The 26,360-nt window shown below is 43.3% G+C and overlaps 1 protein-coding gene across 5 annotated transcripts in view; it reads left to right on the top strand.

Annotated features, from left to right (window-relative positions):
- The first annotated feature begins 10 nt into the window (after positions 1–10).
- PRMT2 (protein arginine methyltransferase 2) overlaps positions 11–26,360 on the top strand; it is a 29,821-nt gene continuing 3,471 nt past the window's right edge. For 2 of the 5 annotated variants that reach the window (XM_011996823.1, XM_011996826.1), the window contains exons 1-5: positions 11–110; positions 7,233–7,337; positions 8,006–8,188; positions 13,196–13,357; positions 14,312–14,476. In XM_011996823.1, the coding sequence (XP_011852213.1) occupies positions 72–110; positions 7,233–7,337; positions 8,006–8,188; positions 13,196–13,357; positions 14,312–14,476 (654 nt within the window). In that variant the 5' untranslated portion in view covers positions 11–71. Of the gene's footprint in view, positions 111–7,232; positions 7,338–8,005; positions 8,189–13,195; positions 13,358–14,311; positions 14,477–16,539; positions 16,987–23,411; positions 23,588–25,510; positions 25,941–26,360 lie in introns of those variants that run through there. The other 3 variants (XM_011996822.1, XM_011996824.1, XM_011996825.1) reach the window with 3 other exon arrangements.

The raw sequence follows: 26,360 nt of genomic DNA, 5'->3' as shown, positions 1-26,360 counted from the left end.
TCTTTTTAAAAGTAGAAATGGAGAAGAAAATGAAATAAAGCAGCAGTTATGAGGCAGAGCCTAAGAGAACTATGGCAACATCAGGTGACTGTCCCAGAAGTGAATCGCAGGTAATTTCGGTTCCAGTTCCTAAAAATCTGTGTTTAATGAATGTGAACATTACAGAGAGCTAAGTGTCAGCTCACAGATGTGGTGGAGCTTGACTTGTGCCTTGGAAGGTGGCCACCAGCAGTAGAATGCTTAAATGTGAAGATTGTGAGGCAGAGGAAACACAGTGTCTCTAAGGTGACATCCTGCATTGGGCACCATAACACTTCTAAGGAAATACTTAGGCCCTAAACATCACCATCATTTAGGGTTCCATTTTTGATATGTGAAATGGCAAAGCAAACGTATTTTCTGAGCTGTTCAATACAATTTCAGGCATAATACCAGCAATGTATTGAAGGCAAGTTGGACACATTAGAAAAGATTTATGTATTCATACTGTTTCTGCCTAGGGTACTCATGTAGTTTTGTTCAAGTTAGCAGTAAAAAAAACCCTCAAATTTTAAGGAATGTTGATTGTGTAAAACTCACCAACTGAATAATAGATACTGTTTTTAAACATTTCCGTATCTGTTATGTCAATTTTAATATTTTCTTTTTTTTCTCTTTCATTCCAATGATCTGTTTTCATTTGGGTTTTTATATATAGGAATTTTATTTATAATTAGCATCTTTCATTGATTTCTTTAATTATTCATAAAATGTTTTAATTCCGTGGACATCTTATTTTTCTTTTGATAAATTTAACAAATATTAGGACATTTCCAGAATGATATTGTAAACATCAAGTGCATTAAACAGTGTACATTAGGTTATATATCTATATTTATAAAATAAATACTGTCGGATGTGTCTGTAGTTCAGCTACTCAGGAGGCTGAAGCGGGGGGATCACTTGGGGCCAGGAGTTTGAGGGTGTTGTGTATTCTGATTGTGTCTGTGAATAGCCACTGCATTCCAGCTTGGCCAATAAAGTGAGACTTCATATCTTAAAAAAGAAAAAGCAACCCTCTAGATAAAGTTTGTTCCCCAATCTCAGTCCTATTTTTCCTCTTCTCTTTCTAGAGGCAAACACTACTGTGAATCCTGAATCTGTTTTGTGTCACTGCACCATTTTTTATACCTCTGTGGCTTATATAGATACCGTTGAATGACATATGATATTGTTTGTGTGTGCTTTTTAGAGTTTCCATAAGTGGTGTCATACTCTCAGTGTCACCTGTAGCTTGCCTATTCATTTAACTTTACCTTTGGGGAATTTGTCCTTGTTGATATGTGTGTAATGCTGGTTCAATCCTGCCACTGTAGGGTGCTCCTGTAGTGTATTCCTTCTCTGAAAGTATAAAGTATCCTAGCTGTAATTATGTGTATGGGCCTGTTGCAGTCTCACTGCTATACAGTAGGCATATACCCCATTTTACTTATTCCCCTTTTGTTGGACACTTAAGTTGTTTCTAGTTTTTTCTATTTCAAACAATGCTGTAGTGACCATCCTTCTCCATGCCTCTGTGCTCCAATAATGGCATTGCAGGGTGCAAAGGACCGCAAGTTTCAGTTTTACTGGGCAATGATCAGTTGTTTCCCACAATGACTTTACTAGTTCACAGGTCAGTAGCCCACAATAGTGCTTGCTAACACTTGACAGCATCAGACTTTTAAGTTTTGGTCAGTCTCATGGGTTAAAAAATGGTATCTTGTTACTTTAATTTTGCTGACTACTTAAGGGTCATGGTGGTACTTCAGTAATACTTGTGTTCATCCTGTTAATACTACCCTCCATTATAGAATAGATGTCTGATAATGGTAATTTGTATTTTATCTCCTTTTTTCCCACTTGATCAGTCTTTTTTTTAGGGTTTTATCAATTTTATTTTTATAAAGAACCAATTTTATCTGTGTTGATTTCTCTGTTTTTCTATTTCATTGATTTCTGCTTTTGTCTTTATTTCCTTCTGTTGTATTTGGGTTAATTTTTGTAGCATCTGAGAGAGAAGCTTAGATAATTGATTTTAAACCTTTCTTTAATAGTCTTTAAAGCTATGACTTTCCTCTAATCACTGCTGCAGTTATACGTCACATATTTAAATGCAGTGCATTTTCATTATTCAAAATATTTTCTAATATATTCAGTGGAAATTAGAAATTTTCTGGACTATTTGAAAGTATGTTGACTAGTTTCTAAACATTTTGGAAATTTTACTTTTTCTTATTTAATTTTGCTTTAATTACCTTGGTTAGAGAACATAACATCCTCTATAATTTCAGTCTTTTGAAATTTATTCATACCTGCTTTATATTCTAATCATATGGAATATTTTGGTGAATGTTCCATGAGTACTTGCAAAGACTATGTATTCTGCAGTTGTTGAGTATAGCATTCTATACATGCCATTAAGATCAAATGTGTTATTAGTATTGTTCAAAACTCTGTCTTCTCTGATTTTTTTTTTGCCATTTTCTGTCAGTTACTAAAAATTCTCCACTATGATTGTAGATATATCTATTTTTCCTTTTGGTTCTATCACTTTTTGCTTTGTATATTTTGAGTCCCTGTTATTGGGTGTATATATTTAGTATAGGTTTTATTTTCCAGATTAATCGACCTTATTTTTTATAAAATATCTGTCTTTTTACCTGTTAATAAATACTTCTTTTCTTGCATGTACCTTTTTTTAGTGTTAATATAGCTATACCAGCTATATTATTATAGCACTCCAGCCTGGGTGACAGAGCGAGACTCCATCTCAAAAAAAAAAAAAGCCAAGCAAAGAAAGAGCCTGGGTGTGTGTGTGTGTGCGTGTGTGTGTGTATGTATGTGTGTACACAGGGGTTTGTGTATGACATGGGCATGGTGGGGGTGTGGAAGGCCGCACACCAGGGGATTAGTAAGGGTTGCCTGGGCTGGGTGGATCAGTGATGGGGTGGAGAGCAAGCAGAGGGCATTGCTGCCTTGTGAGTCATGCTCCTGGCATAGGGAAATATTCCCATTCTTAGGGAAATTATAGAAAATAAAGTATTTTCTATAATAATATACTTTATTTTCTATATAATAAATATAAAAATATTTTTATAATAATAAAGAGTGTGTGTGTGTGTGTATTTTTTTTTTTCCCTCCAGTCCTTATGTTTAAAGCATTTTTCTTGTAAAGAGCTAGTCGGGTCTAGCTCTTAGGTCTTTTTTTTGTGGCTCTGTTAAACACAATTTCTGCCTCTTAATTGGAGTATTTAGTCTATTAACATTTAATGTAATGACTAATATGATTAAGTGTAACATCTTGCTATTTGTTTTATGTTTGTCTCATTTCTTTTTTGTGCATATCTGCATTCCTGCCCTCTTGTGGATTAATAAATATTTTCTATAATTCCACATTACCTCCTTTACTAGCTTGTTAGCTGTATCTTTTCATATTATTTTAGTGTTTTCCAAAGAAATTGCAATATGCATCCTCTCAATTTCAGTCTTTTTTTTTTTAACCGCTTCATAAGGTAAAGATCTTATAAGTTAGTTTCATTTACCAGCACCCATATTTTTGTACTGTTGATGTATCATTTTAATTTTACATATGTTGTAAACCCCACAATAAATTGTCATTGTTGAGTCTTTTTTTAATAAAGTTAAATAGTCTTTTATGTTTCCCCACATATTATTTGCCTTTTTTGAGATCTTTCCTTTTTTCCTGCATTCTGTGTTTTCATGTAGGATCATTTCCCTTCAACCTGACAGCTATATGTTTATATTTACTAGTGTGAGTCTGCTGTGTCAAACTATGAAATGTGTTTTGCCTACATTTTTGAAGAATAGCTTGATTCGGGATTTTAGGTTTGCAGTTTTTATTTAACACTTTAAAGATGCTATTTTACTGTCTTCTGGCCTCTGTTTCTGATGAGAAGTCAGCAATATTTTACTGTTGTTCCGCTAAATGTAATGTATTCCTTTTTCACATTGGCTGCATTTAGGATTTTTCTCATTTTGGGGTTTTTTACCAGTTTTCTTCTTGTTTTTCCCACTTAGGATTAGTTGAGTTTCTTGAATCTGTGAGTTAATGAGTTTTTGTTTGTTTGTTTTGTTTTGTTTTGTTTTGACACGAAGTCTCGCTCTGTCACCCAGGCTGGAGTGCAGTGGTGTGATCTCAGTTCACTGTAACTTCCACCTCCTGGGTTCAAGCGATTCTCCTGCCTCAGCCTTCCAAGTGGCTGGGATGACAGACACGAGTAACCACGCCTGGCTAATTTTTTGCATTTTTAGTAGAGACAGGGTTGCACCATGTTCACCAGGCTGGTCTCAAACTTCTGACCTCAGGTGACCTACCCACTTTGGCCTTGATGATCTTTTTTTTGTTAATTTTGGAAATATCTCCACCATTATCTCTTCATTTATTTTTTTCTGCCTCATCCTCTCTCTTCTTTTTTGGGGTCGCCATGTAAACATAAGTTAGAATTTTTGCTGCTGTTTGACATGTCTCATGCTCTATTCTTATTTGGTTTTTGTTTGTTTGTTTGTTTTTCTTTTTGTGCTTCAGTTTGGAAAATTTCTGTTGAGCTGACTCTTGAAGTTGCTGATCCTAAACAAGATAACTGGGAAAACAATATGTTTGTAAAAAAATTTCTTGAGATGTCAAATAGGATCTATATTATATGAAGAGTAGTCCCAGCTACTTGAGAGGCTGAGGTAGAAGGATTGCTTTAGCTTGGGAGGTGGAGATTGCCATGAGCCAGGATCGTGTCACTGCACTCTAGCCTGGGTGACAGAGGGTGACCTCATCTCAAAAAAAAAAAAAAAAAAAAACGTATTCTTCAACCGTGGCAGTCTATCCCACAGAAATAAAATGTCATCAGATAAGCTTATCTGTGCACAGACTTCTTTTGTTGCAGCATCAGTTATGGTGGTAGAAAACTGGATCCCAAGACAAAGTCTATCAATGGGGGATGGCTGAAGAATCAAGCGAAGTTCCTGCTATGGAATATCGTATAGCCATTGAAAGTAATAAATCAGGGTTCTGACAGTTGGAGAGTTTTTCCAGAAGGTATTGTGTAAGAAAAGCAAAGTGCAGTTCAGGCTTGGTGGCCCACGCCTGTAATGCCAGCACTTTGGGAAGCTGAGGTGGGCAGATCACTTGAAGTCAGGAGTTCGAGACCAGCCTGGCCAACATTACAAAACCCCATCCATTTCTACCAAAAATGCAAAAATTAGCCAGGCATAGTGACACACACCTGTAGTCCCACCTCTCGGGAGGCTGAGGCACGTGAATTGCTTGAACTGGGAAGGTGGAAGTTGCAGTGAGCCGAGATTGTGCCACTGCACTCCAGCATGGGTGACAGAGCGAGACTCCAATCTCAAAAAAAAAAGAAAAGCCAAGCAAAGAAAGGGCCTGGGGGTGTGTGTGTGTGTGTGAGTGTGTGTGTGTGTGTGTGTATGTATATGTGTATACAGGGGTTTGTGTATAACATGGGCATGGTGGGGGTGTGGAAGGCCGCACACCGGGGAGTTAGTAAGGGTTGCCTGGGCTGGGTGGATCAGTGATGGGGTGGAGAGTAAGCAGAGGGCAGTGCTGCCTTGTGAGTCATGCTCCTGGCATAGGGAAAAGCACAAAGGGTACAAACAGGCAGTTAACAAGGTAAAAAAAGATGCTGGCAAGTATTTTAAAAACGTCTAACCACACAAAGGGAGGCAAATGGAAGTAAAAAAGTGATTTTTACCCATCAAATTGACAGAGACTAAAGTGATTGGTATCTATTGAGAGTGTGGGAAGATTGGCTGTTCCCTCTCAGCAAGCAGCCCAAGGAACACCTTACTGGAAGGCACTGGGTGGTAAAACCAAAAGCCGTAAAGTACGCATAGTCTCGGTCCATCAAGTTCATGTTCAGAGACTTACCCTAAGAAGATTAAGGTACATGCAGAATGATTTCTGTTGAAGGAAGTTCATCCTAACGTAATTTAGAATAGTAAAAACTGAGAAGTCCAAATGTACGAGACTAGGAAACTGGATAGGTAAGCCATGATAATTCATAGACTGGAATACTCGACAGATACTAAATAGTGTTAGAAGTCTATTTAATACGAAAAATGTTCAGAGTTTATAGAGTGAAAACCATAGGTCACAGGCTTATTGTGTGAACCCAGTGAACGCTTTGTACTTGTGTTACATGTCCACTTTTTTAAAAGTCTGAAAGTATAAATACCAGTGTGCTGTCTGTTATTATCTGTGATCAGTGAGTGAAATTTTCTTCTGTGTACTTGGTGTTTTCACACATTTTCTAAAGTAAACACGAATTACTTTTATGTTTAGGAAAATGTGTTTAAAGTGTTTGTGTTGAGACAGGGTTGATTCATTGAACTGGAGTGTGTGATTTGAGGTTCTGCCCTCTGCAGTGATGTCTTCCAGGCAAACTTATTCTTGTATAAAGTGGACGGCCAGGCATGGTGACTCATGCCTGTAGTCCCAGCACTTTGGGAAAATGAGGCAGGTGGATTTGAGCCCAGGATTTCGAGGCCAACCTCGGCAACATGGCAAAACCCCATCTCTACTAAAAATACAAAAAATTAGCTGGGTGTAGTGATGCACACCTGTAGTCCCAGCTACTTGGGAGGCTGAGGCATCAGAATCGCCTGAACCTGGGAGGCAGTAGAGGTTGCACTGAGCTGAGATCATGCCAGCCTGGGCAACAGAACTAGACTCTGTCTCAAAAAAAAAAAAAAAAAAAAATGGAGGGGTTGGGGGAGGCTCCAAGGAACCATGTGGGTCCAAGCTGGGCTCTGCTGCCTCATGGAAGTTTGTGCCCTGCCATCAGCTCTTTCCACAGGCCCCTGGCTGTGCCTGCCTGGGACGCTGGGCCCCCGGCTCTGTCCTCACACTGGTTTCTCTTCGTAGGGTTGATGATCACGTTCAGGAAGCATGGCCGATGAAGGACAAGGGCTCCTCACCAGATAGACACTGGCAGTACCTGTTTCTGACTTCTTGCTTTGATGTTCTCTTTTAGGGTCCAACTCATTTTTTTTTTAAAGAAATATAGAGTGACGGTGACAGCCTTTGATTATAGTAGTAAAGATGATCCAAATGGTTTGTATAATAAATACTTGGACACATGAATCTGTATTTGAAATTTGAAACCATCCTAATAACATAGCCAAAAAAAAAAAAAAAAGCTCCCACGTCCTCTCCTCACCCTTTCCTTGTTTTTGAGTAGGAAGAAGAGCCTGCTGAGTACAGTGAGGCCGGTCTCCTGCAGGAGGGAGTCCAGCCAGAGGAGTTCGTGGCCATCGCAGACTATGCTGCCACTGATGAGACCCAGGTAGCCATGCGTGGTGGACAGTGCTTTGTGGTTTTCAGCATGTTCAGTGGCAAAATGAGATAAATTTTGCAGAAATCATATCCAAGTTAAATGAAGAAGTATTCAGATGCTTAGGGCCACACAAGACCTGGGTGTGAAGCTCACAGCCTAACCGGTACTGCCCCAAGCACATGTGAAAATACCAGGTGTGGAGTGGGGACCCTCAGCCAGGGGCAGAAGCACCTGTTCTGGTTTCTCCTTGGAATTTAGAACCCACCCAGTTGATGAAAAGTAAGGCTACCGAATATATCAAGCTATATCTCCTTGGATGTAGCTTCGTTGACTTGGTGACAGGAATTTCTTAGCCTAAGCCTCCAGTAAGTCAGTTGGCATAGTTGAGTTACAATGAAGAGGCTGTTGAGAAATTCTCTCCTAAGCCATTTGAAAATGTTTACTCCTTTGTTTAAAAAATACCAGTTAAGCTGTGCCCTCCTTTCAGGTAGACGTTCCAGAGGTATCGCTAAGTTGTGGTGTCACTTGCAAACGTTTAGTTGCTGTCATTACCCACTGACTGCTGTTTGAAATCTCTGTGATTTTGTCACCATCGGTGGGATTTATTACTGAGCCACACTTGAAATACCAATGACTGGTTTTCTTATTGAATTGAATTTTAACTTTTTTTTTTCCAGCTCAGTTTTTTGAGAGGAGAAAAAATTCTTATCCTGAGACAAACCACTGCTGATTGGTGGTGGGGCGAGCGTGCGGGCTACTGTGGGTACATTCCGGCAAACCATGTGGGGAGGCAGATGGATGAGTACGACCCGGAAGACACGTGGCAGGATGAAGAGTACTTCGGCAGCTATGGAACTCTGGTATCGTTTTCTTAATTCCCTGTTCAGCTGGCCAGGCGGTGGGTTCTCTCTAGCTTTAGTTCCTACTGCATCGTTCAGAGCAGGTCCATAGTCTTGCAGGCCAGAGCGTCTCTGTTGCGGCCACTCAGCTCTGACATGGTTGTGTGGAAGCCACTGTGGATGACACACAAAGTGTACAGGGTTGTGTTCCAATAAAACTTTATTTATGGACCCTGAAATTTGAATTTATACTATACAGTTTTCATGTGTCACAAATTATTCTTTTGATTAAATGATTTAAAAGTGTAAAAACCATTGTTAGTTTGCAGGCCATCCAAAAACAGGTGGTGGGCTAGATTTGGCCCATGGCTTAGTTTGCTGACCCCTGGCTTAGAGATACGATTTTGAGCAGTGAGATTATGTGCATGTTCTCGCAGCATTTTTTTTTTAAAGTAGTAAATTTTACTTTAAAAATGAAATTAGACTGGGCGTGGTGGCTGACACCTGCAGTCCCTACGCTTTGGGAGGCCAAGGCAAGAGGATCGCTTGAGGCCAAGTGTTTAACACCAGCCTGACGACATAGTGAGAAAAAATAAAAAATATAATTTGTCTCTACAAAAAACTATATATATATATAATTAGCTGGGCATGGTGATGCATGCCTGTAGTCCCAGCTACTCGAGAGGCTGAAGTGGGAGGATGGCTCAAGCCTTGGAGGCTGAGGCTGCAGTGAGCCATGATGGTGCCATAGCACTTCAGCCTGGGCTACAGAGCGAGAGCCTGTCTCAAAAAGAAAAAAAAAAAGAAATAATTGTATAAATCTGTGAAGAATAATACTTAGGTCAGGTGTGGTGGCTCATGCCTGTAATCGCAGGACTTTGGGAAACTAAGGTCAGAGCATCACTTGAAGCCAGGAGTTCAAGGCTGCAGTGAGCTATGATTGCGCTACTGCACTCGAGCCTGGGTGATTGAACCAGACTCTGTCCCTTAAAAAATAATAAAAGCCCAACTTCTAAACAGCTTACTGAATTTTTTTCCCCACCATAGAGAAATTGCCTATAACCTGATGGTCTAGGCAACAATCTCTGGTTACATTTTAAAACTAGATGAAAACAGTTACTTGCAGGGTGAATGTTATAAAAATAATGTTAGGTGAAAGAAGTAATAGGGCAAAGATTCTGTAACGTTTGACTCAATTACATAAAGTTAAGAGGCCACATTAGAAGGTTTTTTTGTTTGTTTGTTTTGAGACAGAGTTTTGCTCTGTTACCCAGGCTGGAGTGCCGTGGCGGGATCTCGGTTCACTGCAGCCTCTGCCTCCTGGGTTCAAACAGTTCTCCTGCCACAGCCTCCTGTTTACCTGGGACTACAGGTGCGTGCCACCATTCCTGGCTAATTTTTGTATTTTTAATGGAGGGGGTTTCACTATGTTGGCCAGACTGGTCTCAAACTCCTGGCCTCAAGTGATCCTCCTGTCTCAGCCTCCCAAAAGGCTGGAATTACAAGCATGAACCATCGTGCTCGGCCAGAAGGTACTGTTTGTGAGTGCGCCTGGGTGGTGAGACTGAGGGCGGGAGTGGCTCCCCTGAGAGTTGGTTGGAGGTTACGTGCTGGTGGGGGAGGCTCTGGGACCAGTGTGACTGAGTCAGAAGTTCTGACGTGCTGGCAGTGTTCTGGGGTTGGATATAGATACAGAGTTGTTTGGATATAGAGGTGTTTGCTATACAACTATACTTAATAAACTGTGCAGATACTTTTTATTGCTTTTTATTGCACTTTTTTGTAGGCATGCCATATTTCACAGTTAGAAGTGTTAAAAACTATTCATGTCTGTACATGGTTAGTGATTTCTATCCATTAAGGAAAGATACATAATGAAAAGCCAATGCCAACCTCCCAGCTCTGCCGCCTCTCAGCTCAAAGAACCACTGCCCACCAGATTCCTCTGTGCTTATGAAGTCCAAGTGACACCTAATTTATTTTATGTTTTTAATGTATAGAAAAGGCATTGTTCCAACACTCAGGTCTTCACCTTGCTCTTTTCACGTAGCTGTATTATTTTGAAGATCTCTCATGTTGGCACCTGTCGCTCTTTATAACAGCTGCAGCGCATTGTGTTACTCTAAAAGGATCCTGCTGCTATTTGGACAGTGGTTATTTAACAGCTTTTTATCATGATAAATAATGCTGTAATGGAGTCCTATATAATCCTGTTAAATGCTGTTTAGAATTGCTATAGGGTAAGTTCCTGGGGGGTGTGTGTGTGATGTGTGTGTGTACGCATGTGGTTTCCTTAAGTGGATGTTGCCAATCCGCCCTCCAGAAAGATTTGCTAATTACACACGACTAAGTGTGTAATTTAAGTTTGTGCTGCTGTAACAAAATACCTTAGACTGAGTAAATTATGAAGAACAAAGCTTCATTTCTCGCAGTTCTGGAGGCTGGGGGGATACTGGCACTGGTGTCCAAGATGGCGCCTCATGGCTGCCCTCACGGTGAAGGTGGGAGGGCTGGGAGTGCCTCTTCCACCACAGACCCTTTCATAGTAACCTCCAAAGGTGGCCTCTTAGTGCCATCACACTGGCGATTAAGTTTTAGCACATGGATTTTTGGGGACAGTTCAGACCATGGCATGGATCCACTGACGGTGTGTGAAAGCCCATTTCCCTACCACAAATCGAAGTGAAAAAGGACTTTGATGTTAAAGGTTAAATATGGCATCTTTTAATTTTGATTTCCATTTTTTAAGTAAGATTGATCATCTTTTATGTGTTTGTTGGCCTTTTGTATTTTTCTTTTTTTGTAAACTTTCATATTATTTGCCCCTTTCTTTTGATTTTTGTTGATTCGTGTGTTAATTAAGCTTGAATTTGTGAATTTTTGTGACTGTGTGAAATTTTTTCCCACATAGAACTTTTTTCTTTGTGTAGCCTAATGTGTTTTTCTTTTCTTTGTGATTTCTTTTTCTTTTCTTTGTGAAAAACCTTCCTCACTATGATTATAAATACCCACACTTTTTTTTTTCCAGAACTGTTATGATTCTATGTTATTTTTACTTTTTATGTTTTTTAGAAATGGTGTCACACTCTGTCGTATGACTGGCTGGGGTGCAGTGGTGCAATCATAGTTCACTGTAGCCTCAAACTCCTGGTGTAAGGGACCCTCTCACCTCAGCTTCCCAAAGTGCTGGAATTACAGGGGTGAGGCACCCCGCCTAGCCTTCTGATCCTATTTTAAACTGTGAGATTTCAAATCAATCTATAACTTATTCGTTGTAAAAAATATAATGTAAAATTCCGCCCTAATTTATGCCACAAAAATCCAGCGATCCCAGCCTCAGTTACTGGACAGTTCCCTTCCCATTGATGTGAAATGCTGCGTTTGTCGTGCTCTGGATTTCAGGAGTCTGCTGCAGAATCGCTGCCATTTCACTGCTCTGTTTACTGCAGTTCCCAGTGGTTCATCATTTTCATCATTCCACCTTTGTAGATCTGCAAGAGCTAGGTCTCCAGCAGTTCTTTTTTTTTTTTTTTAAAGCATTTTCCTCATTAGCCTTGGGCACTTACTGTTTTGAAACTAATTTTGTTATTCTGTTGTGCTTCCTCCTTTAGTAGGTACTACATGGAATGTTTATGTTAATTTTGGGAGAAGTGACATCTTTATAACATTGATTCTCAGTCTCCCATTACTTCAGCTTTGTTTAATATCTTGTAGCATTTTAAGATAAGGATAATACCTCTTTATCATACACGGTTTTACACTTTTCTTGTTCAATTTGTTCCTAGATATTTTTTATTATTACTATTATAAGGGGTTGGGTGAAGTGTTCTCTAAATACCAATGGGATTGACTTGGTTGACAGTGATGTCCAGGCCTTCCACAGTCTTACCAATTTTTCTGTCGTCTTCAGTCGGTTACTAAGAGCACACTGTTGAAACCTCTGGTGATAATGGTGAATTTATCTGTTTCTTCTTGCATCTGTATTGGTTTTGCTCTATGTATTTTGAAGATCTGTTTTTAGGTACAGAAATATTTAGAATAATCATGTCCTCTGGGTGAATTGATTCCTGTGTTGATGTGAACCGATGGGAACCTGGTTTGCTCTGAACTGTGTTCCGTATGGTGCTGACGTAGCTGCTCCAGCTCTGTCTCCATTGGTGTTGGCACTGTGAGCCTTTCCCATCCTTTGCTTCCGGGCAGGAGAGCTGGGCCTTGCTTTGTTGTCTGTGCCTCCCACCTCCTCCCACCTCCTCCCACCTGTCCCTTTGTTTTTTATTCTGCGCAGTCTTGGGAGGCTCCAGTGTGGGCTCTGAGGGCCTCGTGCAGGCTCCTGTGTGCTGGTGTGGTCTGGGCGGTCCTCGCTCTGCTCCTGGCTGCTGCCTGTCTTCTTTCTGGCGATGCTGTTTCTACGCTGGGCCTTCTGCAGCTCGAGAGTGCTGGTGGGAGGGGTGCAGCCTCTCCTCCAGCCCGCGGCTTTGCTGGCTGCCCTGAGCAAGCCTTTCTCTGCCTCCTTTCGGGGTGGCTGATTCTCATGTGGGTGTCCTTGGGTTTCAGGCATTTTCCTCCCTCAGGACAAGGCTGGGTCTCTCGCTTATCCCTCGGGGCACTCCCCAAGAACAGGAGGGGTGAGCTCATGTGTGCAGAGGACTTTGGGGGACCCCCCTGCCCACCTTCGCTGGCCCCTCTCTCATGGTGTATTGCTGTTTTCTGTAGTCGGACACCTGGCCCTGGGGAGTCTCGTTGGGATGCGGTGGTCCCTCCAGCCTCAGTGGTCCGGGCGACACTGCACCCCTGTGTGCACAGTGCTCCCTCTTGCCTGTCTGCTCGCCTGGCCATGCTGTGCTGAGCTGAGGGACTCCAGAAGCCTGTACTGTTGCTCTTGTGTTTTGCTCATATTTTTAGATGTGGGGTGGCGGGGTCGGGGGTCATCAGCTGTGGCTCTGACCCTCCATCTCAGTCCAGAACTTGGCATGGCTCTAGTCCAGAACTAGGTCACAGGCAGTGATTCCGAATGTGCGTTTCTTCCAGAAACTCCACTTGGAAATGTTGGCAGACCAGCCACGAACAACTAAATACCACAGTGTCATCCTGCAGAACAAAGAATCCCTAACGGATAAAGTCATCCTGGACGTGGGCTGCGGGACTGGGATCATCAGTCTCTTCTGTGCACACTATGCGCGGCCTAAAGCGGTGAGTGGGGTCTCGAACGCGTCCCAGGTGTTTGTGCCAAGGCTGGTGATGTCCGAGGTGGCCTCTGAGTGTGCTCACTCGTGACCCTGCGCTGTTAAGGGCTCACTGATGACTCCGTGGTGTTGGTGAGCATCCTTGCAAGTGTCGCTCAGGGTCGGTAAAACAGCAGTGTGTTGAGACTGCATGCTAGAGGCTGTGGCGCCCACGTAATGAGTCACAAACAGCACAGACAGGAGTAGAGCAGAATAGAAAATATCCCATGAATTGCACAGGGCGGGGTATGTTCTGTGAGACATTTATTTCAGTTGAGTAGACAAACAGGTGCACCCACATGTCTGTGCTGGGCCTTGGGTATGGATGGTCCCATGGGGATGGGAGGGGTGCACACGCTGGGCCCCCTCCCCACTCCTCTTGGGCCATCTGTGCTGTGCTAAGCTGAGCCGAGCTGCAGCCTTGGGGACTCCTTACACAGTGGGTGGGGTCGCAGCACAGTGTCCACCCAAGTCCAGGCTCTGCAGGACCCAGGGCCCAGCACTTGGGCACTTCCCACCAGACCCTTCCCTGAGACCCTGGGTTTGAAACTGTCTCACAGGCCTCAGATGTGGCACAGACCAGCATTGTCACTTGGGTGCTCAGAACTTGCTGTGCTGGTCATGGATTAAGATTGCTGTGCGTGTGGCAGCCGACTCGGGCATGCGAGGCTTCCGCCCACTTGCAGCCCTGCGTCTGTGTCTTGTGCAGGAGGTGGGGGCAGTCGGGAGGGTTAGAGGCGGCTCCTTTCTGGGTGTCCCTGGAGGGGCAGGTGTGGCCCAGCCCTCGCTGTCTCTGCTGTCTGGAATGCTGCTTCCCTCTTGTGTCATTGACCATTTCTCGTATGCTGGTTGTGACTCAGGAGAGTAGATGACGGGCTGTGTGCAGGCCGGGCGTGCACTGACGGTGCTTCTGCTGCTGCAGGTGTATGCGGTGGAGGCCAGTGAGATGGCACAGCACACGGGGCAGCTGGTCCTGCAGAATGGCTTTGCCGACATCATCACCGTGTTCCAACAGAAGGTGGAGGACGTGGTACTGCCCGAGAAGGTGGATGTGCTGGTGTCCGAGTGGATGGGGACCTGCCTGCTGGTGAGGGCGGTCGTGCGGGCAGCTGGGGGCCAGGGCTGGGGGGCTTCTGAGCACAGGCTCGGCTGGGCCAACCTCAGGATCTCAAGAGTCATGCATGATTCCTTTTGATGTTTTCCCTATTGTGAGGTATAATTAATTTCTTGTGTGGACATTGGCTCAGTGTCTTGAATTTTCACCTGATTTAAAAAATGCCTTTATGAGAAATGTAAGTCAAAGTTCATGTAACATTTTCATGAGTGATTTACATGAACTGTGTTCTCGGGAGTCTGTAAACATCCTGTGCCTAACAGGTAAGGCTGTTTCTTTAACGCCAGTAGGGCCTTCGTCCCTGGCCAGGGTCTTCTCACCTTAGACTGGCCCCAGTGACGCTGTGAAGCCACTTGGGCATCTGTGGGGCCAGCATGTGCCTGGCCTGGCCTGGGTCGTTCACCCTGAGTTTCGCATGTGGGTGGAAGTGGACTGTTTTCTGGTTGCTTGCGAATATGCCCTGCACAAACACTGTCTGCTTGGAGGGAAAGTGACGGGAGTGTGGCTGGATGCTGTCTGCCCGGTGCTCTCCTCCTGGGCTCAGCATCCTGGAACACAGGACATCGGAGTGGAGCATCCCAACCTGAAACTGCGTCTCAGTGTAGAGACCCAGAAAGATGGGGTCTGGGTGAAGGAGTGTGAAATATGGCTGCTGCTTCTCCAGGAAACGGTTTCCCGTGGTAACAGATGGCATTGGCTTTTAGTCCTGTTGAAATTTTGTTGTCAGAAGATAAATGTAAATAGATTCAATGTCCATGCTGTGACTTGGCTTATTAATAACGTCTGTGGAGCCATAAGGTGACACACTAGAGAAACGGGCTCCACTCCCAATCCCTGAAGGGGCTTTCACCTTTGCCCCTGAACAGCTGTGCCCATTCAGTAAGTGTCTGTTGACAGCTCGTGCCTGGCTATGGGGACAAAAAGAGGACAGAAGAGGAGTGAGGCTGTGGTGAGGCCAGGGGTGTGTGGGCACTGATGTGGGGAAGCCTGGCTGCTGCGGTGTCCGGCTGTTCCCTGGGTTGGGTGAGAGGGACACAGGAGGGACGCGGGGCAGAGGGAGGGGAGAGGAGTAGCCACTGTGTTCACCATGTTGCTGTGTTCCGGGGCTGCCCAGTGGCCGGATTGGCCAGACTGTGTTGCATCAGGGAGGCAGAGGCCAGATGTAGGGTACTGTGTGTCTGAGGACTTTGTGCCACATCCTGGACACCGAGGGGAGTGCCAGTGGTGTGTGTGAGTGATGGAGTAAGAGGTGGGCTGTGTTTTGGAGGCCCCTGGGTATGTGTGGCCGGGACTGGAGGCCAGGGACTGGCTGTGGTCCAGCCCCAGCATGCAGAGGCCTAGGACAGCCTGTGTGAGGGGAGGCCCCTCTGTGTGGGAGGTGCACAGACTTCCAGGACTGACTGTGGCTTTACTGTCAAGATGCAGGAGCCAGGGCTTGGCATGGCACAGGTGTGGAGATGCAGAGCAGGGCCAGCAGGCAGGATGTGCTGTTGGGGGCCTGGCGTGAGCAGGACGGTGCCTCCCAGCCCTGATCCGCAGGGAGTGGGCCACCAGGACGGGCTGGGGGCCAGGGTAGGGAGGACCTTGGGGAGGGTGAACATCTGTGTGAGTCTTGAACACAGGACGCCCATCCGATGTGCAGGGCCAGCTGTTGATTGGGCAGGGGGGACATGGCTGGGGTCTTGGTGGGCGTTGGCCTGGAGGGGCCACCCTGAGCAGGACTTTCGGAGGAATGCTGGGGCAAGTTCAGACAGGACCATGTGGTGTTTTTCTCCTGTGCAGGCAGTGCAGGGGGTAGGCGGAGCTTTGCAGGTGAGGGCTTGAGGCAGCTCCGACTTCAGACTCTCCCTGGGGGGATTGAGGGAGCACCACCATCATTACTCAGCCCAAGGAGGCCCAGAACAGGGCAGATGGGGCTGCAAGAGTTCCTGTGGTGATAGTTATTGGGGTACAGGGTTGGGAGGCTTTGAGGGAGGGAGGGTGTGAATTTGGGAGTTGTTGATGCAGCTGCACCCACCTCCACTTTCCGTCCCCAGGCTGCCCCTCTCCTGAGCTACCGCATTCTTCCCTGCACCTGTGCGTCTGGCCCCCTTCATGTCCTCATTGCCTGCTGTCTGCCTGTTCTCAGAGCCCCTCAGCCCTCAGTCCTTCATCTCTAATGGTCCATCTTCCTACTTGGACGCTGACATGTAGTAAAAGTCTGAGACAGGGAAGAGTGCATGTGCGTTTAGCATAGGAGGGGCAGCTTTCAGTCAGTGCAAGGGCATGTAGTTATTCAGAGATGGTGCTGGAACGATTGATTTGGAGAAAAGGGTCCCTTCTTCACACCATCTGCTAAAATACACCTCAGACGGGCTCAAGAGTTAAATATTTAAGAAAAGGAGGAGACATAAAAAAATTGCTAAAAGTTTATCTGTTGTTAGGATGGGAAAGGTCTTTCTAAGATCCAAGTTCATAATGAAGCTGTCAAATAAAATATTTGACAAAAAATTCCCCTTCATACATTAGCACAGCTAAAAGTTATTAAATGGTAAATGAAACTAAAGAATTGCAGCTTGCGTGACATAAAGAGTTGCAATAAGAAAAACATAAAAAGATACCTCATGGAAGGTGAGCAGGGACTAGAAAGGCAGAGAAATGCCAGAGGCCAGAAGCGTGAACATTGTTTAATGTCACCAGCAATTTAAAAGTAACCTTAATAGTTCTGACCTGGGAAGTTGGCTGAGCAGTCCTCTAATATCTGATGCTCCCCATGCTGAGGTTGTGGGGAAATGCATACTGCCGTACATTTTTTGTCAGTGTGAATTGATAAAGCCTTTTCAAGGAAAATAGGGCAGAATAAGTCAAAGAGCATTACAGTTTTTTTGTTCTTCCATATTTTATTATTCCAGACGCAGCAAAGTTCTGAAGGAGAGGCAAGTAAAGATACCACAGGTTTCCTAGATTGTCAGCAGACCATTTAATCATTTTTGTTAACAAAGCAGGTGACAGTGGAGCCCTAATTTGCGTGATCATTAGTTGTTACATGATCTTGCTTGTTCTCCGGAGGACACACTCAGCAGTCTCCCACTAGCCAGTGGCACTGTAGGTGCAGAGGCTGCCTCCTGGATTTCAGGACGCTTCGCAGGGTCACTGAGGGTCTCCGTTACACATTTGGTAGAATTCAAAGACTGCCAGACTCAGTCTTACTGTTGTTAGTGTATTAGTGCTGTCATATGTGATGAGGACATACTATATTCCGTTATTCTGTTTAGCTCAAGGAAGAATAAAGAATTTGGACCAAAATTCCAACCACATTATGACCAATTTTCTAAGCAAAAGAAATGAAGTAACTGCTGAGGTTAACAAAGATGTAATAATTCTCTTCACACAGCCTTGTACTGTTTTATGGACTGTATTATCACAAATGCTGAGCTTAACAAAAATCTTTATAAGTCAGCTCATGAAAACAGGCACGTGGCCAATAAGAATTTAATTTCACACCTATAAAACTTTAGACTTTGGATTTATTTAGGGTTGTTTGCACATATTTATAGAATGTATAGTTTAGGTGATGGGACAGCTCCCCATCAGTAAGGCCCTGGCTGAAATGTATTTGCCTTATTTACACAACAAGAGGATGAGAGTAAACACGGCACTTTCCATTTGTGGCACCGAAGGACGATCTACACAGGGCACCCTGCAGAGGCCACAACCAAGGCCACCTGGCTTCCCAGTGGGACAGGCCCAAGGGAGGACTTCTGGCCCCTTTACTTGTCGTTCATGTTTTATGCCTTGATGTTTCTTTTTGGTTGCATCCCTGGAGCTCATGTAGATGATTTTACTTTTCAGAGGTGCTAGTTCTGGTGCCCACACACACACACACAAAACCATCAACTCTTCTGGATTCCTTGGTTTTAGAGCTTGCCTCATGCAAAGTGCAGAGACATCTTTTTCAGGAAACATTGCCACCACATGCTTGAAGGACCACTTATGGCTGCACCTACATCTCCAACCAAGATCTCTTCACCTCCTTCTACAACAACGCACTTTGTCTGCACTGAGACAAAAAATAACAGCCTTTTTTCTTTTCTTGATTTTTTTTTTTGGGGCCTGGAGCATTTCCGAACTTTCACGTCATAAAAAATGCAGCATAGTTAATTGGCAGCTAGCACTTCTGAAGGCACATTCACCTCAGGGGAGGAGGAAGGAGGAGGAGCTGGTGTGTGCTGAGATTGCAGAGTGTCCTCCTTCCCAGCAGCTGGACCCAGAGACCAGGCACCAAAAATTTTTTGATGAAATTATCCTAAGGAAATAATCAAATTTGTACAGAAATGTATGTTAAAAAATGTTTATGGCAGCACCATTTAAAATGGGGAGAAAATGGAAACAATAGAATTGTAGCAATATGTATGATCATTAAAAATTATGTTTTAGAAAGATTTTTAACAAACTTTGGAAAAAGTTGGTGACATTTTGCTGGTTTTTAGAAAAGCACAGAAAGTATGTACAGTATGATTCCAATTTTGTGTTTAAAAATTAGACATAGTGGTAACCTAGCTTCAATTCCAGGTAAGATGGAGAAGGCACACCCCTGTCGCCTCTCCCACTGAGTGCAGTTATAAATCCTGGAGAACAGACAGGGAGAAACTATTTGAGGACTCTGGAACAAAGACATAGTAGCAGTTGATTGGTGAAGAAGACAAGAATTTGAAGTACAGTCAAATATGTGTGGGCTCCATATCTGCAGATACAACCTACATGTATTGAAAATATCTGAAAATAAAAATAATAACACAACAATAAACATCAATACAAATAACAAACCAACACAGTAACTAACAGCTAGTTACATAACATTGACATTGTATTAGGTAGAAGTAATCTAGAGATGATTTAAAGTCTGTCGGAGGATGTGTGTAGCCTGTATGTAAAAACCACATTATTTTATATGAGGGACTTGAGCATCCAAGGATTTGAGTATCCACGGGGATCCTGGAACAAGTCCCCCATAGACACCAAGGAACAACTGTATTCCTGAAATACTCTTGAGTTATCATTTTCCCTCTTCTCCCTCTATGTACATACATAGAGTGTATGCACATAGAGTGAGAAGCAAAGAAGGTCCATGAAATGGACCAGTTCTTTTGAAAACTGCAAATTACCACAGTTCATCTAACATGAAATAGATAACCTGAATGGTCCAATAACTAGTAAAGATATTGAATTAATAGTTTAAAAACCCTCTGAAAGGTAAATCTCTAGCCTAAATGATTTCACTGGTGAATTCTGTCAACACATTTAATGAAGAAAAAGCTTCCAATTCTAAACAACTTCTTTCAGAAAAGAAGAGGGTACACTTCTTCACTCATTATATGAGGTAAGTGTTGCCCTAATATCAAAACCAAGGTTAACACAAAATGTGAAACCTACAGACCAATAACCTTCATGAACGTAAATGTAAAAATCCTCAAGAAAACATTAGCAAATTTAAACCAGCAGGATATAAAAGGAATAATAGTACACCATAACAAAAAAGGAAACTATCCTTGGAATGCAAGGCTGGTTCAATGTTTGAAAATCAATCAATGTAATCTACCATATTAACAGTCTGAAGAAGAAAAATCATGACTATATCAATTAATATAGAAAAAAATTGACAAAATTCAACATCAGTTCATGATAAAATACTTAGCAAACTAGAAATGGAAGGAAATTTAACATGACATAGGACATCTACAAAAAAACCTACAGAAAATCCTAAGGAATCTATGAGAAAACTTCCTAAAACTAGTAACGGAGTTTAACAAGATCACAGAGTGCAAGATCATCATACAGAAGTCATTTTTGTATCTTTGCAGTGTACAATTAGAAATTAAAGAATATCATTTACAGTAGCTTCAAAAATATGAAAGGCTTAGAAATCTAACAAAACATGATCTGGACGCCGAAAATGATGAGATGATAATGAAAGAAATCCCAGAAAACCTAAATAAATGGAGAGATAAGGCTCAACCTAGTAAAGATGTATGTTCTTCTTAAATTGATCTGTAGACTTAATAAAATTCCAATTAGAATCCAAGCAGGATTTGTTCTTATAGATAAGCTCATTATGAAATGTATATGGAATGTAAAGGAACTAGTGCTATGGTTTGTCCCCACCAAATCTTATGTTGAAATTTGATCCTCAGTGTGGTGGTGTTGGGAGATAGGGCCTAGTGGGAAGTGTTTGGGTCATGGGTGTGGATCCCTCATGAATAGATGAATGCCCTTCCTCATGGGTAAATAAGTGAGTTCTCGCTCTCTCAGGTCCCAACAAGAGCTGGTTGTGAAAAAGAGCCTGGCACCCCCACTTGCCTCTGCTCTGACCCTGTGGTCTCTGCATGTGCCAGCTTCCCTTTGCCTTCCTTCCACTGTGAGGGGAAGCAGCCTGAAGCCCTCACTAGATGCCCAATCCTGAACTTTCCCAAACAGCAGAACCATGAGCCAGATAAACCTCATTTCTTTATAAATTACCCAGCCTCAGATACTCCTTTTTGGCAACACAAAAATGGACTAAGAGAACTAGAGTAGCTGATACAATTTTTAAAAAGAAGAGTAAAGTTGGAGGAACTACACTACTTGATTTTAAAGCTGCAGTATTCAGGACAGTGTGGTATTGGTGAAGGGACAGGCATGTAAGTCAATGGAATAGAGAAGAAAAATAGATTTCTACAAATATGGTCAATTGATTTTTTAACAAAGGGACAAAAATCAATTTAATGGAGAAAAAGTCTTTTCAGCAAATGTTACTGGAATAGTTGTCATCCATATGTAAAAAACAACACCTCAACCTCACACCTTATCCACAGCTGAACTTAAAATTGATCATAGATCTAAGTGTGTAAAATATAAAACTATAAAACTTCTTGAAAAAAATCATAGAAAATCTTCATCACCTGGACTTGGGCAAAGAGCTTTTAGATATGACTCTAAAAGCATAATCCATAACAGAAAATGCTGATAAATTGAATTTCATCAAAACTAAAAACGACTGCTCTACAAAGGGATGATACTAAGAGAATAAAAAAGACAAGCTAAGATTAGGAGAAAATATTGCAAAGAATATATCCAGTGTATGTTCTGAATATACAGAGAAATCTCAAAACTCAACAGGAAGAAAACAAGCCAGTTGAAAATGGGCAAAAGACTTGAACAGACACTTTGCCAAAGTGGATATACAGATATCAGATACACACATGAAAAGATGTTCAACATTGTTAGCCATCAGGGAAATACACATTAAAGCCACAGTGAGATATCACACCTACTGGAAAATGACTAAAAAAAAAAAATCTGATAGTAATACCAAGTGCCATCGAGGATGAGGAACAGCTGAAAGTCGTGTATTGCTGGAGGGCTCATGCCACTGTGGAAACAGGTGAGTGCTTTCTTACAGAGTTGTATGTGCACTCACCTTATGCCCAGGAGTCCCTCTCCTGCGTATTCAACCCAGAGAAAGGCAAGCTGTGTTCACATAAAAACCTGTATGTGAACGATTATACTAGCTCTCTTTATAATTGCAAAAAAAAAACTAGAAACAACCCCAGTGTCCTTCATCAGGATAAACCTTAAGGATAAACTGGTGCATCCACACAGCGGAATACCACTGAGCAGTGAAGAGGAGCCAGTTACTGAAACAGGTAATTTGGAGGAACCCAAGAAACAGTACAGTGAGTGAAAGAAGCTTGCCTTGAAAGGTTATACACTGTCTGGTTCCATTTGTACGACATTCTCAAAAAGACACAAGACCATAGGGATGGAGACCAGATTGGTGGCTTGAGAGGCTGGGGCGGGGGAGGGCATGACCACCAGAGGAAAGTGTGAAGAGTGTTCTGGGGTGGCAGAGCTGTGTGTATGCTGGCTGTGGTGGTGAGGACAAAATCCACACAAGTGCTAGAGTTTGTAGACTGTACACCAAAACTCAGTTTCGCTATATAACTGAAAAAACGAGATTAAAAAATTAGATGTATATATTTTTTGTGTGCATGTGTAGAAAAATACTTGAAGGTAAGCTGCAGAGTGGTAACAGTGGTTCCTTCTGAGTACTGGGTTAATATGTGATTTTTATTTTTGTTTGAGTCTTCATAATTTTTCTACATTCTCCATACAAAACATGTATTACTTCTATAATAAAACCAGCTTGAGATTATTTAAGGGAAGCAAAACACTTCTGTTGTTTCTCGTCAACTACAGGATGAAGTGCAGGCTCCCGGGTGGCTTGCAAGGGCCACAGGCCTTGGCCCCACCTCGCTGGTGCTCCCTCTACTCCTTTCTGTGTTAGAAGCAAGTTCTGGTTCCGACAGAAGGCCTGGCCTTTGAGGGTGCTGGGTCCCCAGTTCCTCAGTCACAGATGTGATGTGCTTCCCTTGACTTGGGACCTTCTGAGGGATGCAAGGTGGACCAAAGGACCATGTGAATGGCCAGGGCCTGCCTGCATGGCTTTCGGTTTCTTAGGGAGTGATTTCAGTCTACTTAAAGGGCTGTGGAAATTTGGAGAGTACTACAGACCAAATATATTTTATGTAACAGTTGGGATCCTGCAACACTTCAGGGCTCTTTCAGAATCTGGTAGTTACGAACTCTTCAGTGACTGAGACGGGACAAGAGTGAAGATTTGTCCTTGCTTTTAGCTCCTCTCCAGTTCTTAGTTCTAATGGGAAATTATGTGACTTAAACCCAGGCTGTGAGATGCACCAGTGACCATTACATGTGGGCATAAAATAAACCGTCGAGATGTTCTCTCGCATGGTACACTGGCCTAGGCAGGAATATTCTTGAGGCGAAAACTGTAGAACTCTTGGACTAGTGTTATTAAAGTGGTGGTGAGAGGCCTGTGCAGCCACAGGGCCTGTGATGTGTCTCCTGTGTGTCTTTCACTCCTATGCAGTTTGAGTTCATGATCGAGTCCATCCTGTATGCCCGGGATGCCTGGCTGAAGGAGGACGGGGTCATTTGGCCCACCATGGCCGCATTGCACCTTGTGCCCTGCAGTGCTGATAAGGACTATCGTAGCAAGGTGCTCTTCTGGGACAACGCGTACGAGTTCAACCTCAGCGCTCTCAAGTAAGTGTCCACAGCTAGGACTGGCACTGTCTTGTGGGGCCTCCTGGTCCACAGTCTGCAGGTGGGCCAAGGCCCTGGGAGATCACACACTATGGTCGGATAAATGAGGGTACCTGTGCACCCAGATAGGACAATCTGTTATAGCATTGGAGTAATTAAAACAGTATGGTGCTATAACAAGAAAAGACAGATGAGCAGAGCAGGGTAGAATGCAAGGAACAAAAATTTTTTTCGTATGTGAAAAAGGTTGCATTACAATTAGGAGGGAGTGAGGGCCGAGTCAGCAAATTATTCTGGAGCAGTTGATTAGCTCTTGTTCTCTCACGCCATACGGAAAACTTAATTCTGCATGGAATCAACGTCAACGACAGACATCCATGGGGGCCTGTGTGCACCATCTTAGGTGGAGAAATGAGCAGCAACAATGAATGGAATGGACCCTGTGCTAGATAGAATCTGGCAGTCTATGTGGTAGAAATCAGCAGAAATGCGACTGTGAAAGCAAACAAGTAATTAGAGAAATCATGTACTAACAGGTCTTGGAATCAATTAGAAAGAGATGACTAGCCAGATGGAATTACAGCCCAATCACGTGAACAGGCAAACTACAAAAAATAAAATTACCAATAAATATATGAAAAATTATAATGTTGTTAGTAGTTAAAATGCAAATTAGAATACATGCTGTTTTCCCTACCCGACAAGCAAAGAGTAAATTAAAGTAGTAGCCTGGGCTTGCCTGGCAGTGGCAGGGAGGTGTGGCTGCCGGGGCCTTAGAGGTTGGCATCAGGCCGCCCACCCCAGTCACTGCCAGAGCCTCCCACCTGAGTGTTCCTCCTGGCCCTGGAAGTCAGTGGCCATCCAGAGGAACGTGGTTGAATTGCTGTATATCCGTCTGGTGGAGCACTACGGTACAGCTGCTGAAAAAGAAACCATAGGTTTTTAGGGATGTGTAATGATATTTAGAAAGGGTTTAAGAGACAGTAAAGCTTGGCAGAATAAACCATGTATACAGAATGGGTGTTAATTTGCATAAATAAATTTATATAAATATGTCTGGGGGATAAAAATATCACAATGCTAAGACAAGCATATGGGGAATTTAAACTTTTCTTTGTACTTGTCCATTTTTTCCAATTTTTAAATTCGTAATTTTTTATCAGAAAAATAATCAGAAATATGTAAATATAGTGAAATCTTTATTAAAACATTCACTTTTATTTGCTATTTCAGAAGTTACTGCTTTGCTTATTTTTTAAAACATTTCTGTGGTAAATAATAGGTGACTTACTGACAAGCCCAGTGCAACCAGTGATGGGGGTTGGCAAACGGTGACACACAGGGGGCCATGTGGCATCTAGTGTCTGTTTCTGTGTTGAATTTGTGTAACAACAAAGGAAGTATTTCTCCTGAAACTCGGACTCACTCAGGCCACCTCAGCTCTTCTAGTTCCTTAACGTTTATTATAGAGTAACCTACAGCAGGAATACCGCTTTCATTTACTGTTAATAGAAAATCCACAAAAGATATTTTGAAATCAAATAGATTCTAAAACTAGGCAAGACACGCTGCAACTCCCCTTGTCCTCTAGGTTATGAGGGGTGAGCGTTGGTTTCCATGTGCTCAGATCCCATGAATGAGACGTCACAGGGAAGCGCCCAGTGACTCGCAGGCTCCTGAATGCCTCCAGGTCAGGCTCGGGAAGGCTCTGGATGCCTGGGTAGGGTCTGGGTCCTCTCAGAGGGGGAGGCACCCAGGGCCTCTGGAGGCCTGAGGGCTGCTCTGGGGGTCCAGGGCCCCAGACGGTGGCTTAGCATCCTGGTGACACAGAAGAGAAAGCACTCACCGCGGTCTCACGTGTGTGTTTTGAAGCCTGAGATGTTTGCAATGACTCTCAACAGTTGCTTTGACCTTTTCCCCTAGATCTTTAGCAATTAAGGAGTTTTTTTCAAAGCCCAAGTATAACCACATTTTGAAACCAGAAGACTGTCTCTCTGAACCGTGCACTATATTGCAGTTGGACATGAGAACCGTGCAAATTTCTGATTTAGAGGTGAGAAAAAGATGAATTGCTCCTTACATTAGATAATCAGTGACCATGAAACAGACCAGAGTATCATAAACCTTCAGTGAGCGCTGGGGGTGTGAGCAACTAATTATTTTATTATACAAATAAGTGAATTTATAAAACGTTTGCTACTGATTTTTTCCAGTCTTTTTTCTTCTTTACGTTCTATTTTGATTCATATTGTACATCATTTTCTTTATAGATGTCTCTAGCGTCTTCATTTTAGATTTATGTTTAATATTCTCAGCATCTTCAAAATCAAATAAATTATATTTCGTTTCATTATGGTATTTGCATTACAGTTTTTTTTCACGTGTTTTTAGCCACCCTTCATGACAGAATTGTTAAAATTCCCTCCACGAATCCCTGTCTGTGGCCGCGCGGTGGCGCTCGTGGGCTCTGGGCGGGTTTCCCCGCGCCCCGCCCCGCCTGGCGCCCTGGTTGGCGCCGCGTCTGGAGATGGGGTGGGCGGCGCGGGCGCAGCTGTGGTTTTTAGTTCGTCCTGCGTGGAAACGCCCAGCCTGGAGCTCCCCAACGCCTTAGCCTGAAGAGCTGAGCGCCGAAAAGCTTCCGCAGGAATCGGGGGCAGAAAACTGGGCGCAAGAAGCTCAGATTGCTTGACACGTTTCTGACCGAAGCGTCTGAACTCGTGATGCGGGTTTTGGGGGTGGTTTCCCAGGGCGGGGGCTTTTCTGCGGTTCCTGA

This window comes from Mandrillus leucophaeus, unplaced genomic scaffold, assembly GCF_000951045.1.
Source record: "Mandrillus leucophaeus isolate KB7577 unplaced genomic scaffold, Mleu.le_1.0 Scaffold526, whole genome shotgun sequence".
Classification (NCBI taxonomy): domain Eukaryota; kingdom Metazoa; phylum Chordata; class Mammalia; order Primates; family Cercopithecidae; genus Mandrillus; species Mandrillus leucophaeus.
The sequence above is the reverse complement of the archived record's forward strand: the minus strand, read 5'-3'. Positions and strand labels throughout refer to the sequence as shown.